General features: G+C 34.7%; 1 protein-coding gene across 1 annotated transcript in view; it reads left to right on the forward strand.

Moving 5' to 3' along the window:
* SEMA3C (semaphorin 3C) overlaps positions 1 to 17,868 on the forward strand; it is a 183,023-nt gene that overhangs the window by 98,699 nt on the left and 66,456 nt on the right. Inside the window, exons 5-6 of the mRNA XM_058425291.1 lie at positions 7,891 to 8,010; positions 15,548 to 15,638. Coding sequence (XP_058281274.1) covers positions 7,891 to 8,010; positions 15,548 to 15,638 — 211 coding nt within the window. The remainder of the gene's footprint in view (positions 1 to 7,890; positions 8,011 to 15,547; positions 15,639 to 17,868) is intronic.

Genomic DNA, 17,868 nt, shown 5'->3' on the forward strand with positions numbered 1-17,868 from the left:
CAGGTCATAACAAATAATAGACCACCTTAGTGTTAGAAAATGTTGTCTAAGCATTTATTTTGTGGTAGGGTCAAGAGATGCTAATTTCAAGAGTGAAGACTATGCCCTGAGTCTTGGAAGTAGAGATGGATCAGACAAGACCAAACATGGGAAAAATACTAATCCTGTGGAAAGTAGAAATATGGGATTGAGGAAATGAAAGGTTTATTTTCATTGACTCCTAACAGCCCCAGGTGTAAAGTTGCAAAAGTTTTTGGCTCAAGGCAGGGCCATGGAAGACTCTGGAGGGTAGGATCTCTGGCCTTACTAGAGGGTTCTTGGAGTGATTTATCCAATAAGAAAAATTTAAAAGTGGGCAGGAGAAATTTACAGGGGCATATTTGCTATCCAAGGGATCTGTTAGACCACAATCTTGGGGGAAAAATCCAGAAAAATGTAGAAGAAACACTTAAATACATTACAATGATGTTCCAGGAAACCAATGGTAGAATGAAGTATAATGTTGCAGATAATGATGTTTTGTCCCCTGAGGCTATTATTTTAATAATTGTGGATGAATTAAACTATTTTCTTTTATTCTCTGATGAGATTTTTTCCCATTGATGTGTGTCTGATCATGCCTTGCCTTTTGCCACAATAATATCCCGTGGCTATACTGAATTGCATTGTCCTTTGTTCAGAAGGATTTGCATTTCTCATTCATATGAACTGCCACAGGCAGAATGTGCAGAATTTAGGTACCTTTGTACATTCTATTTCCAAAAATTGCAGTGAGTTTCTGAAGAATCTTAGACAAGTCATTTTGTTTCTTGCTTCCTTGGTCAAAGTAGAAACCCTCTGGGGTTTTTGTTTTGCTTTCTGACAATTAAAAGTTATTAGATAAAAATCTTCAATACTTGCTGACATTTTCCCATAGTTTTGTCGTGCTGTAATTTGTTGATATTTTAAATTCTACTATATGGCCAGTTGTTATACACAAGGGAAATATCTAATGGAGTGCTCTTTCCTAGGTATTTTTAGGACTCGGCTGGACAGGTTTTGTTTGTCCATACAGCATTGTCGAGTGCTGGGAAATACTAATCAAAAAATACATGTTTGGTCTATGCAAGAAAAGAATGTCTGACAAATCCATCCCATTTCATACATGTGAAGTACTTACAGAAGTGTCCTTTACTTAGGCTGTGGGGGAAAAAAAGGCCTATGGTAGAAAAATAATGTGAAATAGATCTTTGGAAGTTGTATAGAACAACCTATCCTTCTTACATTTCTCAATGAAACCACATACTTAAGAACCTCTTAAAACTTGGAATAACTATTATTTAATAACCTAATATTTTTAAAATATAGGAATTATTTTAATTTGCACAAATTATTTAGTTGTTGTGAAGAAACTGGAGGTGAATTAGATGGAGTCCTTACATTTAAGTCTTTACAATGTACTAGATATGATGAGACATATATACACTGATATTCAGAAAAAATACCCAACATTTAATGGAACAGGCCAGGTCCTGTTCTAAGTGCTTTATTTTAATCCTCGTAACAATACTGCAAGGTGGACATTATTGTCACCACCTGTATTTTTAAGATAAAATAGCTGTATTACTAAGAAAGTGAGAAACTTAAGCTGTGCTGCTGTGAAGTGGGATGGTCTTTGTCTGGTTAAGTCACATACAGCTCTGGATTCTGTACCCTTAGCCACTAAAACATGCTACCCCTCCAGAGAGAAAATGATAAATGCTAAGGGATACACACAAAGCACAGCTGGGTTATTTAAGAAATGTTTGATAGATTTTGTGGTAATCATATTAGAACTTCTGTTAACCTTTTATTTCAATGATGCTGAAATTCGAACAAGTTGTACCCTCTCTCTCTTCCAGCCTTTGGTGTGTGCTACATGCAATTGATTCTCTTTTCCTTCAGTTATCTTCCTGTGTGTTCAGCCTGGGAAACATCTACGCACCCCTTCAGGTCACAGTGCATACAGGCATGGGAACTCATTCCAACTGATTGTCAGGGCTTGTGGGTAGGACACAGTAGATGATGAGTTTATTAATGCTTTTAGATTAATTATGTTTGTTGCACATTTATTATGCATATATTTTAGAATTATATTTTCATTAAGCTAAAACTTTCTGCTTTTAGCTCTGTTAATCATCTAAGCAAAACATAAAGTGGTAGCAATTAAAATCCATACTGCTATAATAACTGAAAGCAAAAATAAAACAGAGTTAAGCATCCCTTAATCCTTCAGATTTTTTGGTTGTATCAAATTTTAATTGACATTGTAACAAGATAATAATTATAAGAAGAAAACTTGATGTGATTTAAAATTTGGTCTTAGGTAGTAATATAGCATAATTCTGTAATAAACTAACGTTTTTAAAGAAAATAAATTTTCATGGTGGGAATATAGCTAATTTTCTGCCTTGGCTAAAAAGAGTATAGCCTACTTCCCATTTCTCTCTCTGCCCCTACGTCTTCACATTCCTACATGCTCCATTTATTTCTAAATGTTAATATTTTATTCATACTCTAAATAAATTGAGCTTAAACAATAGCACATGCTGTCAAACATATCCGTGAGATAGGGCTTAATGAATGTACTATGTAAATACTATAGGAGACGGGTGAAAAATTAAGTAGGATTATATATATTTAGATATATATACATTACATGCACATGGTGTCAAACTTGATTTATTAATTGTAGAATATCAGTTTCCCTATTTCTGTGACCATTCAATCCTAAGCTCCTAAAAAATATATTTTCTTTTTCAAAATACCTTGATTAATTTCCCTAGACCACGGAGGTATAGACCAAGAAGAAGAAAGTATGAAGTATTTTTGTGTCATTGCAGATTACGGATCACGATGAATCAATATTTTTAAAGGCCTATTCACCTGTGCTCCAGGGTATATTTTTTAAACATCTATTTTTATATTATAAAAGTAATATATTTTCAATACAACAATCTTTGAAGACCTAGAAAAGTACATAGAAAGCAACAGAAAATAAACCATCTCTTATTAGCTCTTCGACCTTGGAGACTTAAACTTTCTGCGCGTCTTGGTTTTCTTATCTGTGAAATGTGCTAATCTGTAACACTTAACCTTACTGGGTTGTTAAGAGGATTGATGAGTTAATATTTGCAGAGAGCTTAGAGCAGTGCATAGTACACAGTTAATGCTATATCGCTGTTAAAGAAAGTAAATTGCACTACTGTAACATAATCACTCTTAACAATTTAGGGTATATTCTTCCAGGATTTTGTTATATAGACATAAATGTGTATAAAAATAGAATTTTATTATATGCTGTATAATGTTAGCAGCTTTATATTTCACTAAGGTTGTGCCAGGAAATCATTTTGAAAGAGAATTAGACAATGAAAAGAAAGCATCCATGATATTTATTTCCACTGAAGTCTCTAAGGCTTCATTCATACTCCAAATTTTTTGTGGATTTTTACTGTGGTCAGGACCTGCGCTAAGCTCTATGCAGGACAGATGCCCTGACCATTTCACCGGGTTTATAGACAATGTCCATTTTAAAATGCAAATAAAATTAATCTAATATTGGACAGTTGGATGTGTTTATTATTTTCCAGATATGATTTCTACTGCTTTATTAATATATTGTCCACAACAAGTATTACCATTGCCATTTTAGAAATACAAAGATTGAAGCATCCAGGGGCCAAGTAACTGTCTTCAGTTCTGAAAGCTAGTAAAAGATGAAGCCAAGGTTTAAACCTAGGTCATCTGGCTCTGAGATCTGCATACTTAAATCTACTCTGTCTTCTCTGCAATATTCTGTATTGCCTATCTGAAGACTATAGTAGGATGGCAGACCAACTGTAATTACCTCTCTGATTTCATCACACAGTTATCCTCTAACCTTTCTAGGCACTAGTCCCCAAGTAAATATTGCACTCTCATGTCTGTGTTTTCTGTTCATGCTGGTTTTTTTTTTTTTTTTGCTGAAATGTTCTTTCCTTATGCTTTTGCCTGTGAAAATCTCTAAATTATTCTGCAAGACTCAGCTCAAATGTCACCTCTACTCAAATCTTTACCCCTAGATCAGCATTACTTAATGTCTTTCTTTCCTTCTACGGTACATTTAAAAATACAGTCCTATTGCAGTATCTACCACAGTCTGATACATTATGCTCTCCTTTCTTTAAAAGCAGGCATTGATTGAGTCTATTCATTCCACTGTTGCTAGTACCATATACAGTGCCTTGCACAGAATGACTTCAGCACATATTTGCAGGATGGAATTGACACTATTGCAGTAGTCTAGGTCAGAAACGAAGGCAGCACAATGGAAATGGAAAGGACCTAGATAATCATTTTCAATAGTTAACTCAACTGAATTGTTTTTCCTTTTGTGGTCTTGTGTGTGGGGAGGGGCAGGGAGCACATTGAGCAACAGATAGTGTGGGAATCTGCTCATTGCTAATCAGAATCCTATAGAAAAGCTGCACAGTGGAGAGTGGCCGTGGTTCAAGTCCCAGTTTAGTTACTTATTAAAACTAGAACTCTTTATTTAACCTCTCTGGGACTCAATTTCCTCATCACTAAAATGGAGTATTAATAAATTGGAGCGTTGTTATGAGAATTAAACAATCGACATCAAAGGATTAAGAGCTCTGAATATTAATAAATGTTACAAAAACTAAAAAGTTATATCAGTATTAACTTATAAAAACAACTATGCATCCTGGCTAACACGATGAAACCCCGTCTCTACTAAAAATACAAAAAAATTAGCCAGGCGTGGTGGCACATGCCTGTAGTCCCAGCTACTCGGGAGGCTGAGGCAGGAGAATTGCTTGAACCCAGGAAGCGGAGGTTGCAGTGAGCCGAGATCGCACCACTGCACTCCAGCCTGGGCCGCAGAGCGACACTCCGTCTCCCACCCCCCCAAAAAAAAACAACTGTGGACTTCTCATCCAATGACAAATTATAAAGCAGCTAAAAGTACAGGATTCAATGTTAGAGACGTATATGTTTGTAAATCTGCTTTAGTTACTACCTGTATGATCTCAAACAGGTTATTTTTTTTAAAAACTCTAAAGTTTAATTTTCTAAAAGGGACTGAGTTATGGTAAAAGCCTGAATGAATATGTGTAAAGTACCTAAGTAGCATACGGTAAGTGTTAAATAAATGTCAGCTATAAAGGTAAAAATCAAACTTTCTGGAGGTAAAAATAAAAGGTAAAATATACAATATGATTATTTCACAGTCTAGAATGTAATAAACCCTAAATAAATATTAGTCATAATAAGCAGATAGATATATACATGAAATGAGTATAGTTGGCATTTGAAATATAAAAGAGATGTCATTGACTTCTTTCATTTTACCAATACCAGTAATTCACGAAAGTACATTGACATCCATAAGCCCCAAGATGAAAGAGACATAACCGTTATTAAAGGAATTGGATTGAATTATTTATATCTTATGGGGAAATACTGTATACAGAATCCCAGAATGACTAAACTTGAATGTGAAAAAAATATGCATGTGTCTCATTCCTCATAGATTCCCTTTACATAGACATATTATAAACACACCATATCTCATCTGCGTTTTCTTCAGAAACATGTTATCATCTGTAGTTATGTAATAAATTTCCAGGTACCTCTATAAACAGGTGTCAAGATAAAATGACACTGTGTATTTAACAAAAATCCTTAATGTCTTAAAAATAAAGTGTATGGTCTGGTCTATAAGGATTAATTTCTTTGACTAGAGTTAATGATTGATTATTTAATAATAAAAAATCTATCATAGAAACATCTGTATAAAATTACTGCATAAGAAAAAGGTATATATTTGCTGGCAAGTAATAATGAATATAAAAGGAACAAATGATGGAAAATGTAAAATAATATTGACTTTAATTTTAACTTCTATTTTAGCAACATTTATTTTGTTTTAGTTTTTAAATAACATAAATAATATACATGGTTTATAAAAAATAGGAGACGCCAGGCATGGTGGCTCACACCTGTAATCCCAGCACTTTGGGAGGCTGAGGCGGGTGGTTCATGAGGTCAGGAGATCAAGACCATCCTGGCTAACACAGTGAAACCCTGTCTCTACTAAAAATACAAAAAATTAGCCGGGCGTGGTGGCGGGCGCCTGTAATCCCAGCTACTTGGGAGGCTGAGGCAGGAGAATCCCTTGAACCCAGGAGGCGGAGGTTGCAGTGAGCTGAGATCACGCCAAAAAAAAAAAAAAAGGAGCATACGTGGTACCTAGCAGGGGGAAAAGCAACATATATTTTCTGACCACCCAGGGAAAAATTACCGTTAACTTTTGATATGTTTCTTTATAGTTTTTTATAAAAATACTGTCTCTAATATACAATCATTTGATTAATGTTCTTTGAGAGAATGACTTCATGAAGTCATTCAATCTCAGGCTTGGTTGAATTATAGTCAGCAAAGGATAGTGAAGCTAGTAACTGTGGAACATTCAGTGGTTAATTTGGTCACACAGATCTGCATCTAGGGCTGACTGTGTTTCTGTGCTCCTGCAAGGTCACAGTCAATTGAGAATTACAATAATTATGTTGTTTCACTGGGTGAATAAATGACAGCCTTGCCTTTACTTGAACTGGGAGCAAGTGAGCAAGGAGTTTCTACAAGAGAAGAAGGGAGTATTTTAGGGGATCCAGGGCAAAGAGAATGATTATGTCATTCCTCATAGAAGGCAATCATTATGCTGGCATTTTGTTGGAGATTAGTTTTATTTGCCAATTCTTAAGGTGAATAGTGCTTGCCATTGTGTCCTAATGGTAATATGGAACTTGTATAGGCACAGGTGCATTCAGAACATGTTTGTATAATGTGTGTGTGTTTAATGTTTTAAGGAAAACTTAAGAAAAAAAACTTCTGTGTGTTAATTTGTAAACTTTCTCAGGTAAAGAATACATTTTTAAAGTTTCAGGAGGTAAAAATTTAGACAATGTTGTAATACGAGAATAACAAAATACAGCATTTTACTTACTATCTGTGGTGGACTATATTTCTCTTGAAATAAATCAGTGGAATAAGCCATGTTGTTATTTTAATATTTCTGGAAACACATCTTTTAACAATAAAAAAATGGAGCAGAAAGGAAAATGTATAGCAAAGTATTGCCAAATAATATTTGCATTGATATGTATAAATTTGAGAGCATTTTCAAACGAAGTATTAGAATTAGTCCAGATTAAAACAGAAATACAAAAAGCAGGTCGTGTATGACAACTCTGTTCAATTGCATTCTACAAGGGTAGAGATTTTTGTGTTTTTCTCAGTAAGGATGTCCGGAGAATTTGACCATACCCTGGCAAATAGTAGGTAATCAGTAAATGTTTGTTGAGTGACTGTTTCTGTAATAGTGTTTTGACTATTCCTGAGCCACTGTTTTTCTGCAGTTGCACCAAATCTTAATATTTGATTTGGTACTTCTACAAGTTAGATAAGTATTCTCAAATTACCTTTAAGAGGTGCAAATATGTTAATAGTTCCCCAAAGATAATGGCCTAATACAAACTTGTCCAACCTGTTGCCCAAGGGCCTCATGCGACCCAGGACAGCTTTGAATGTGGCCCAGCACAAATTCGTAAACTTTTTAAAAGCATGATTTTTTTTTTTTTTAGCTCATCAGCTATTGTTACTGTGAGCGTATTTTATGTGTGGCCCAAGACAATTCTTCTTCCAGTGTGGTCTAGGGAAGCCAAAAGATTGAACACCCCTGGACTAATACATCAAAAGTTAATGTCACCTCATTGTTACGTATCATACAAGATCTCAGGTTAACATAGCTAACTGAAATAACAGTGAAAGTCATTGAGTTACTAACCGCTTATTTACTGATTCTTTTAGCACGGCTGTGGGAACTTTGTCCGTGTCATTCAGACTTTCAATCGCACACATTTGTATGTCTGTGGGAGTGGCGCTTTCAGTCCTGTCTGTACTTACTTGAACAGAGGGAGGAGGTCAGAGGTAAGTATAACTATTTAACATTCTTAGTTTGGATATTAGTGCCAAGGATTTTTGAAACTGTATTTTAGAGTAAAAACTGGGACATATCAATATTCATAAAATATTTTTATGCCCTTTAAACACAAAGTATATTACATTTTTTCCTGTCTGCCAAGTTACTTGAAGTATCACCTTTTGCCTTCAGCTAAAAATGTATATATATTTGGAGGCAACTATATAGTTTTAGTGTATATGTATATATTTTTAGTATATCTGTATTTTATTTGTAAAGCTGTAAAAGATGAAAGAAAAATGTTATAATTTCCAGATTACTTGAATGTAATACAGTAATAATATTTGCTCCAAATTATAGAAATATTGTAGCATAAACTTAACCTTCTCAAATCTAGTGTAATTTCTTGTCTTTCAAACTCAATAAAATTTTATAAATGTATATCTGTAAAAGATGTATACAGTGGGATGCCAAGTGTCTGCTGAAAAGAACTTGATGTAATTAACAAATCACACTTTTATCTTAGACCAATATCATCCTACATTAGGCTATTCCAGCCTTATTCTTAAATTAGTTAAAGTGATATGGGGCATTATGGTATGATGTTTGCTAAACACTAGCCAAATATATAGCTAATGTATAGTCAAATATGAGGCTGGTTGAACTTCACCTGTGCTACTTAAGCCTGTCTTTGTTATCCCAGTACACAGCTGTTGACTAAGGAAAGTACATTACACCAAGAGAGTTGCTACTCATTCTTTTAGTCAAACATGTTGTTTTACTTAACATAATTATTTTAAAAACTGAATTTTCAAACTTGGTTTGGCCTTATTATGCAACTTAAATATAGAAAGTCCAGTTTTTAAATAATATTTTAATTTGATTTTAGAGATTAGAATTTCGAAAAAAATAAATATGTCTACTGATCTAAAGCTTATTTTCCTTTAACAAGGATTAATCTATTTTAGTACTAATATGACTGAACAATGATTTTTTTAAGTTGTTTTTCAGACATGTAATCTATACATAAGTATCTTTTAATGAATAAAAAGTCATTTAAAAATAACTAATTATAATTTGACCCCAAAATGAGACATTTTTTCATGTGGTTCAAGATGCTATGAAATATCAAAATTCTTACAGGAAAAGTAAAGTTACGCTTTTTGGAAGAATACAGTTGGCTGCATTGAGCTTGTCATTAAAACCACATGCCTGTGATCAATTGATTAAATAAACTACTGCCTCAGACAGCTGCAATCTGTCAGACACTTCCCTGAAGTCTGCGCAGTCACTGTACAGGCCAACAATAGCATAGCCATTTTCAGAGCACAGATTTCAAATAAAATTATTTTCCCATGTACGAATTGCCCACTATGCACTTCAAAGCTTAATTGGAAATTCTGTCCAAAGAAATAATCTCCTTTGGAAAACCAGCATGGAATACATTTTAATCACTTTGCTAAATATGAACTACTTTAGTCTCACTTCAAAAGATACATTTCAAAGGAGAAGCAGTTTCATTAATAAATCTCTGAAATAATACGTGAACATCTTAAGAGCCAATTTAGGTATGAACAGCGTTATGATTTTTAAGCTTTATAAAATGTAGTCCTTGATAGTTCACTCTAGTCGGAGAGTTTCACCATAACATCACTCTTATATAGTTGTAGTATAAAAGCCATATTGTAAATATAGAACTATACAGTTTAATCAAACTTACAATGGATTTGTTTTCTTTTAGTTTAGGATAAAAGATCTCCTAGCATAAAATGACCACGTGATGCAGAAAGTTTTATTTTGAGAAAATTCTTCTCTATCACTAAGATTGTATTTTGTAATGACCAAGGGTGATACTTACTGCTGACCCTCTTGTATTATTATTAAGAGATGACATTTTTCATCTATTCAAACCTAATTTGAAGGTGAACCTAGTTAGGTTGGCAGAGTTACTTTAATTATTCAGTTTTATATCTGGGACATTACCTACCATCTTTCATTGGTCTGTCTTCATAGATGTTCGTTGGTTCTAGGGGAATATTTGATGAGCCTACTTCGTGTTTGGAGCATCACATGCTTTTTTTATACCCCATTTCTCTTCTATTATTTGCGAGACTGATTAAGAGCTTTCTGAGATTTCAACAGTACCCACCTAAAGAGCCTAGAATCCTTGCTACATGAAGACCTAACCACAGTTCTTCTCCTGTGTCTACTATCTTTACTCCTTGTCTTCTGTTCCTGAAAAAAGATAAAGCAATACAAGTGAATCATGACTTTAAATGAATGAATAAAACATCAAGCAAAAATGGTGATTGGTTAATTTTGCAGCAAATTCTTGGAATATTACCACATCTTATCTTTGATTTCATCGGATGTTTTCATAACATCTGTTTCAACACCGGAATACCAATTAAGCTCCCCTGACCCTGACCCTTATCAAGCAGATAACTTTACCTTAGACTGACCAAGAATATCACAGGTGACCAAGAATGTCATAGGTATCCAAATTATCCTCTATGCTTTTTGAATGAAATTTGACACCAGTCTAGTCTGTTTCAGTATCTTTTTGTAGGATTTTTTCTGTTTCAGAAGAAAAATTATACATTTTCTGTATTAAGTTCTTTGATAAATAACCTTTATCACTCTGTTTTATATCTTCATTCCCTTTCCTCTATATTTACATTTTTTTTGCCCATTTAAAGAAAGGATTGGGTTTCTTTCCCTTAAAATCCTTTTTTTGGTTCTGTGACTTCTTTTTTCTAATTTTCTGCTTTCTCTTTTACTTCATTACTAAGCTTCTCAGAGTAGGAGGCTGAATTTCCAGCCTTTATGCTCCTATTCTCCGTGTCTTTATTTATCCTTTCTAATATTTCACTCCTACACATTAACTAAAACTGTTTGATTAATGGCAGATTCCTCAGTGACCAAATTGACTCCCTCAATTTGTATCCCTTCTCCTAGAACGATCTGTGACATTGAATTCCGCCATTCATGCTCTGTATTTTTCATTGCCTTTATTGACGTCTGTGACCATAGGACACTTTGCTATGCCTACTTTTTAATTTTTCACCACCTACTCTCTATTATTTTCTCTCATTGTTCAATCCAGAAATATTCATTTAATGAGAATAAAAGCAGAATCAAAATCATGTTGAAGCTACTTTAAAGCTTTAAAGACCTTAAAAGCTTTAAAGGCTACTTGTATATATCAACAGAGAAGTAAATTGGAACAATCTTCAGCAGAAAATGGCAGGAACAGAATTGTGTTGTCACTTGTGTGTTAGGTAACAGATGATTTGTGGCACGGGGAGTGGGGGGTGGAAAAGTTGTAGGAGATTAGTTTGAGAGTTGACATAGAAGACCACAAAAGAGATTGTTGTACTCAGGTGATAGCAATGGTGACAGAGAGTATGAAATGGCATAAAGTATAAAATAGTATAGATGATGTTGATGGATTTGGATAAGGAAAAGGAAATGATATAAATGTTGACACTTTTCTTGTTTGTTTGTTATTTTCAGCCTCTTTAATTGTGTAGTTGCCATGAACTGAGATGAAAATGAAGAGACCATGTATAGGGTAAAGATTATAAGCCTGAGTTTGGTCTGTTGAATGAGAAATCCCATGGAAAGATCCAACTAGTGATATCAAATAGGCCGTCAAATATAAGACTGAGTATATACATGTGTGAGTCACTGTTTTATAAGAGTAACTGGAGCCCAAGAAAAGTGTGGATTTAATTGTGCAGAGAGGGAGATAAAATATAGAGTAAAAAGAAAAGAATGACTATAATTGAGACTTGAGGCTCTCCTAACTTTAATGGCCAATTGGAGGGAAATGAACTTACAAACAAGCCTAAAAAGAACAGACAGGGCTGGGCACGGTGGCTCACGCCTGTAATTGCAGCACTCAGGGAGGCTGAGGCGGGTGGATCACGAGGTCAGGAGATCGAGACCGTCCTGGCTAACCCGGTGAAACCCCATCTCTACTAAAAATACAAAAAATTAGCCAGGCGAGGTGGCAAGCACCTGTAGTCCCAGCTACTTGGGAGGCTGAGGCAGGAGAATGGCGTGAACCCGGGAGACGGAGCTTGCAGTGAGCCAAGATTGCAGCCATGGCACTCCAGCCTGGGTGACAGAGAGAGACTCCGTCTTAAAGAAAAAAAAAAAAAAAAAGGAACAGACAGAGAAAGGGGGGTGGGAAAAAAAAGAGTATGTTGGTTCTGGGAAATAAAAATAAGTCATTGTAAAAACATAAAAGTTTTCAACAATTCCAAGTGCCATTGAGAATCCAAGTAAGATGAGGTCTAAAAAATAAGCACTGAGTTGTGTACCATGATTGTCATTAAAGATCTTATCAATAAGTGTTTCAATGCAATAATTGACGTTAGACGCTGAATTAAAGTGAATTGAAAATAAAATGACAAGTCAGAAAATGGTGATGAGGATGTATGTAATTCCCTGAGAAGTGTGGTTTATAAGGAGAGTGGTGTATGGAAGCTGAAGGGGTTGTTTAAATAATGGCATAAAGGCTCCAATTAATAAGATGAAAGTAGGTATCAAAGAAACACAAGGAATAATGGAAATCTAAGGTGCCTAAAAAACGAGATAAGATGAAATCCAAAGCAATGAAATCCAAAGAATTGGCCTCAAAGTAAGAGAACTAGTCTCATGTATTAGTGGATATATCAATATAATATTACATTACTAAATATAATATGATATTTGTGTGTTTAGTAGTGAGGAGTTGAAGATATGTCATTTAAGGGCTTTGCTTTCTCTGCAAAGTAGCAATAATATGAGTTGGGAATAAGTTAGGGGATCAGAAAAATCAGGATTTGACTATAGTGGCAAAGGCTTGACATTTTTGATCACAGAACCAGTTGTGATAACAGAATCTTTGAAAGGCCACTGTACATTGTAGGGGATCCACTTGTGGTTGGTGATCACAAATCTGTAATGTATTGAATTTACTTTTTTAGGTTGCCTTCTACAAAATGCTTAGTAGTTTGGAGGCAAGTATGGAGAATGTAGATAGATGTATTCCTTTAGGGTGTGGATGCAATGAAAAAAGTTATGCATTCAAGGAATCGAATGTTGTGTCAAAATTTATTGAAATTAAAAAACTTATTGAAATTAAAAATGGAATCTGGCCAGGCACAGTGGCTCATGTCTGTAATCCCAGCACTTTGGGAGGCCAAGGCGGGCAGATCACTTGAGCCCAGGAGTTTTAGACCAGCCCAGGGAACATGGCGAAAGCCCCGTCTCTATAAAGAAAAAAAAAAAAAAAAAAAAAAAAAATAGCCAGGCGTGGTGGTGCTTCCCTGTAGCCCTAGCTACTCCAGAGCCTGAGGCATGAGAATCGCTTGAACCTGGGATGTGGAGGTTGCCGTAAGCCGAGATTGCACCACTGCACTTCAGCCCAGGTGATAGAGCTAGACCCTGTCTTTAAAAAACAAACAAACAACAACAACAAAAAAAACATGGAATCTAACCTGCTAACAAAGTCAAAAAGAGAAAAGCCTAACGAACTGGGGAGAAGTAGAGAAGAGTTCTTAGGAGACAAGTTTTAAGAATTATTTCAGGGTACTTGAGATAGTTATTAGGGTAGACCACATCTGCTCCTGGTGGTGACAAGATCTAGATCTAGAGTGCTGTGCAATGTAGGAGTAGGTCAGTTGAGAGCAAATGGTACCTAAACAACCTCATCAATTCCTGCAAGATGAACTCTCACTTATTTGGTCAAATCAGTCTCCAGCTCTAGAACTGCAACGAGGCTTACTATTTTTTTGTTGTTTGTTTTTCTTCTGGTTTATGATTATTTAGTTTAGTTGTTACATGAATGAAGATCTTTTGGAAATCGGATTCACTAGGAGTCAGGAGACTGAATTCAAACTGTGCTATTATCATCCTTTAGCTACATGGTCTTCTGGACAAGTCATATTTTTTCATCACCTGTAGAGTGACTTCATTGATGAAGATCTTAGGATGCTCAGGAAGAACCTTTTTAGGCTAGAGGACTGTGATTCTTTTTAGGCTCCATTATTCTCTATTATGTTTAGGGAGGTCCTGCAGTAGTATAGAAACTCAAACAACTATGTACTAGCTTTATTTTTTCAAGGAGTCGAAACTTTAGAATCATCTTTGTTTTCCTGAATATGATCAATTAGAAATTGGTTGTGATTGATTGTCACAAATCTATAGTTGTTTGGATTTACCTTTTTAGGTTACCTTTTACAAAACAGTAGTTTGGAGGCAGGTATGGAGAATGTAATAGATGTATCCTTTCAGGGTGTGGAGGCAATGTGAAAAGGACAACAAGTACAATGAAACTAGAACCACCAAATTATAACTGATGCCAACCTCTGTTGATTGCTACTATATAAATTTTCTTACATCTGTGCTGCTCTTACCTTGACCAGTGAAAACATGCAATGTCAGATTATTACCTCCTAATTCCTGGACTCTTGTAATAGGAAATTAACCAATTTTCCTGAATGCAGTGTCTGTTTTTATACATTTCATTCCCAGTCTTCCTAAAGCTCAAGATAAAGTCCAACTTTCTAGAGCAAGGTTTTGATCTTTCCATTTCCACACTCAAAAATATTATTGAGTTCATATTTCTTTCAGGATAACTTTCAAAAACCTTAGCTTGATAATTAAGGTTTCTTGTCATCTTGTTTGACCTATTAAAATGGTCATTTTTTTTTACTTTGAATTTTAGTAGGGGGCTTGTACTAACTTTATATAAGGAAAGGGTACATATTTATACTGACAAGATATTCCTTCTTGGTGAGGCTAAAACCATTGAATCTATTGCCCCCAATCTATAGTCTTCTGTCTTCCCTTTTCCTGCTTAACTTTCCTTCTCAGTAGCAAGCACTATCTAACATATTCCATATTTTAATTATTTATTGTCTTTCTCACTAGGTTATAAATTACTTGATGACAAAGATTTTAGTGTGTTTTGTTTACAGTATCCCCAGTGTTTAGTCAGTTTCTGGTACATGGCAGATGCTCAGTAAATTTTTGTTAAATAAAGTCACGAGTAAATGACACATTTTAAATATGAATTATGAATTATTTTGTTAAATCTTGTACAATGCTTTATATGATAAAATTAAACAGTAACATAAAATTCTATTTTTAAAAAAATCTTAATTATGTTGAAAATGTTGTAGTCCTTACATAGATTGTTCCTCTGTGGACAATTTTCTTCTTTTGGCTGATGCTCAACACATCTACTTGAGATTTATAATAATATTTGGTTTTCAAGTGATTTTTGCTGATGTTGATCTGAGGAGAACGACTTCTTGGATCAGCTCTCTGGGGAGTGTAATAGAATGAGAGCTAGCCCTGCTGAGGTTACCTTGTAATTACAGATTGATTCTTCTCATAGTTTGAGTAAATCTTAATACAGTAAATTGGAAGGCATAATAAGCAACCAACTAGAAAGCATATTGATTTTAACGATGCTTTGTTTTACTAATGAAAATTGTCTTCACTAAATAAATTATCGTTGCCACATTTTAAATTTTATCTACAATAAAGGACCAAGTTTTCATGATTGACTCCAAGTGTGAATCTGGAAAAGGACGCTGCTCTTTCAACCCCAATGTGAACACGGTGTCTGTTATGATCAGTAAGTAGACAATGAAAGAGGGAGGATTAAACATAAAATAACATGGAAAATTAGCTTGACACGGTATGCCTGTTCTTGACGGTTGTATGGATGATAGGATATGAGTAAAATAATACAAAGAAAGTTGTGAGCTGAGAAAGAGAGTTCAGTTTCTCATTTGTAAGAATATTTACAATTAAATAATAAGCGTGTAACTTTTCATCTATAAATGACAGTTTTGTCATTCCCAGAGTAGGCCAAGCATTTTTTAAAAGTGTGTATATGTATACTTATAGATTATCATAAAGTAGTTTTCAATATTTTCTGTAATCGTTTGTAGTATTAACTACACCCACTTTTTCTCATGTTTTAGTATTTTTTTCTTTACCTTTCATTATTTTTTATTTGTTTTTAGTTGACAAATAATAATTGTATATATTTATAGGATACAATATGGTGTTTTGATCTATGTATACATAATGGAAAAATTCAGTCAAGCCAATTGACATATCCATTACCTCACCAACGTATTTTTTTGTGGTAAGAATGTTAAAAATCTATTTTTAAGCAATTTGGAAATATGCAATAAATTTTATTTACTGTCACCATGGTCACTGTGCAGTATAGTAGATCACTAAAACTTATTCCTTGGATAAACATCTTTTTTTTGCCCCTCCCTCTGTCCTCCAGCCCTTGATTACCTTTCTACCCTCTGTTTCTATGAGTCAACTTTTTTAGATTCCACATATAAGTGAGATCATACATTATTTGTCTTTTTGTGCCTGGCTTATTTCCCTTAGTGTAATGTCCTCCAGTTCTATCCATGTTGTCATAAGTGACAAAATTTCATTCTTTTTTAAGGCTGTATAGTATTCCATCATGTATATATGTACCACATTTTTAAAAATCCATTCATATGTTGATGAACACTTAGGTTGCTTCCATGTCTTAGCTTTTGTGAATAATGCTGAAATGAACATGGGAGTATAGACAATGAAATATCACCTCACACCTGTTTGAATGGCTATTATCAAAAATACAAATGATAACAAGTGTTGGGAAGGATATGGAGAAGAGGAAATTGTGTACATTGTTGGTGGGAATGTAAATTAGTACAGCCATTTTGGGAAATGGTATGAACATTCCCCCAAAAACTAAAAATAGAATCACCATATGATCCAGCATTTCCTCTTTCTGGGTATGTATCCAAAGGAATTGAAACCAATATGTCAAAGAGATGTCTGCACTCCTGTGTTTTAGTAATCTTTTAGAAATGGTTAAAGGGGTGTTTTTTCAAAGGAAAGATGAACAAAGTGCACGTGTTAGCCAAGTACATTCTCTGTGAATTGTCTAAAAATTGCTATGCCAAAAAGGAGATGGTAATAAAGCTATTTTTTCATTTTTTCACTTTACACAAAGTATCAGTTAAGCAACAGTCCTAATTGCTTAATGAGCTACACATTGACAAGTCAATTTTTAAACCTCAGTCATTGAATACCTTTCCATGACTCACTTAAAAGACATTCTCTTTTGATCGAGACACTTTAAAAATATGTCTGAGTTGCCGGTCACAGTGGTTCATGCCTGTAATCCCAGCACTTTGGGAGGCCGAGGTGGGTGAATCACCTAAGGTTGGAAGTTTGAGACCAGCCTGACCAACATGGAGAAACTCTGTCTCTACTAAAAGTACAAAAAAATTAGCTGGGCGTGGTGGCGTGCACCTGTAATCCCAGCTACTTGGGAGGCTGAGGCAGGAGAATCACTTGAACCTGGGAGGCAGAGGTTTGTGGTGAGCCGAGATTGCGACATTACGCTCCAGCCTGGGCAACAAGAGTGAAACTCTGTCTCTGAGTTGTCATGTGTTGACCAAGTAACAAATGTTGGATTTTAGTATGTCATACGTATAGTAGATGTCTTTTCCTCTTTGCTTTTTTTAATGTATTGCCAGCATTAAAATTTCATCTTTCAACCATAGAACAGGTAAAAAATAATTATTGTGTTCAAAATGCTTGCTTTGATTCATTTAAATAGATAACTCATCTTTCTTTCTCATATCTGGAAATTACATTAAGACAAGTAAACCTTGGAAGTTATTCAGTGAATTGCTTGAATATCGGCATTCAAGTCAGACAGGGAGGAGCCAAAAGTATATCATTTAGGACATAAAGTTAGCTTTGAAACTACAAAGTTATCCAATTATGACCTATGCAAGGCATGTTTCCAAATATTGTTTAATAGAAGCAGTGTTTTG

This window comes from Hylobates moloch, unplaced genomic scaffold (assembly GCF_009828535.3).
Source record: "Hylobates moloch isolate HMO894 unplaced genomic scaffold, HMol_V3 SCAFFOLD_1, whole genome shotgun sequence".
NCBI lineage: Eukaryota > Metazoa > Chordata > Mammalia > Primates > Hylobatidae > Hylobates > Hylobates moloch.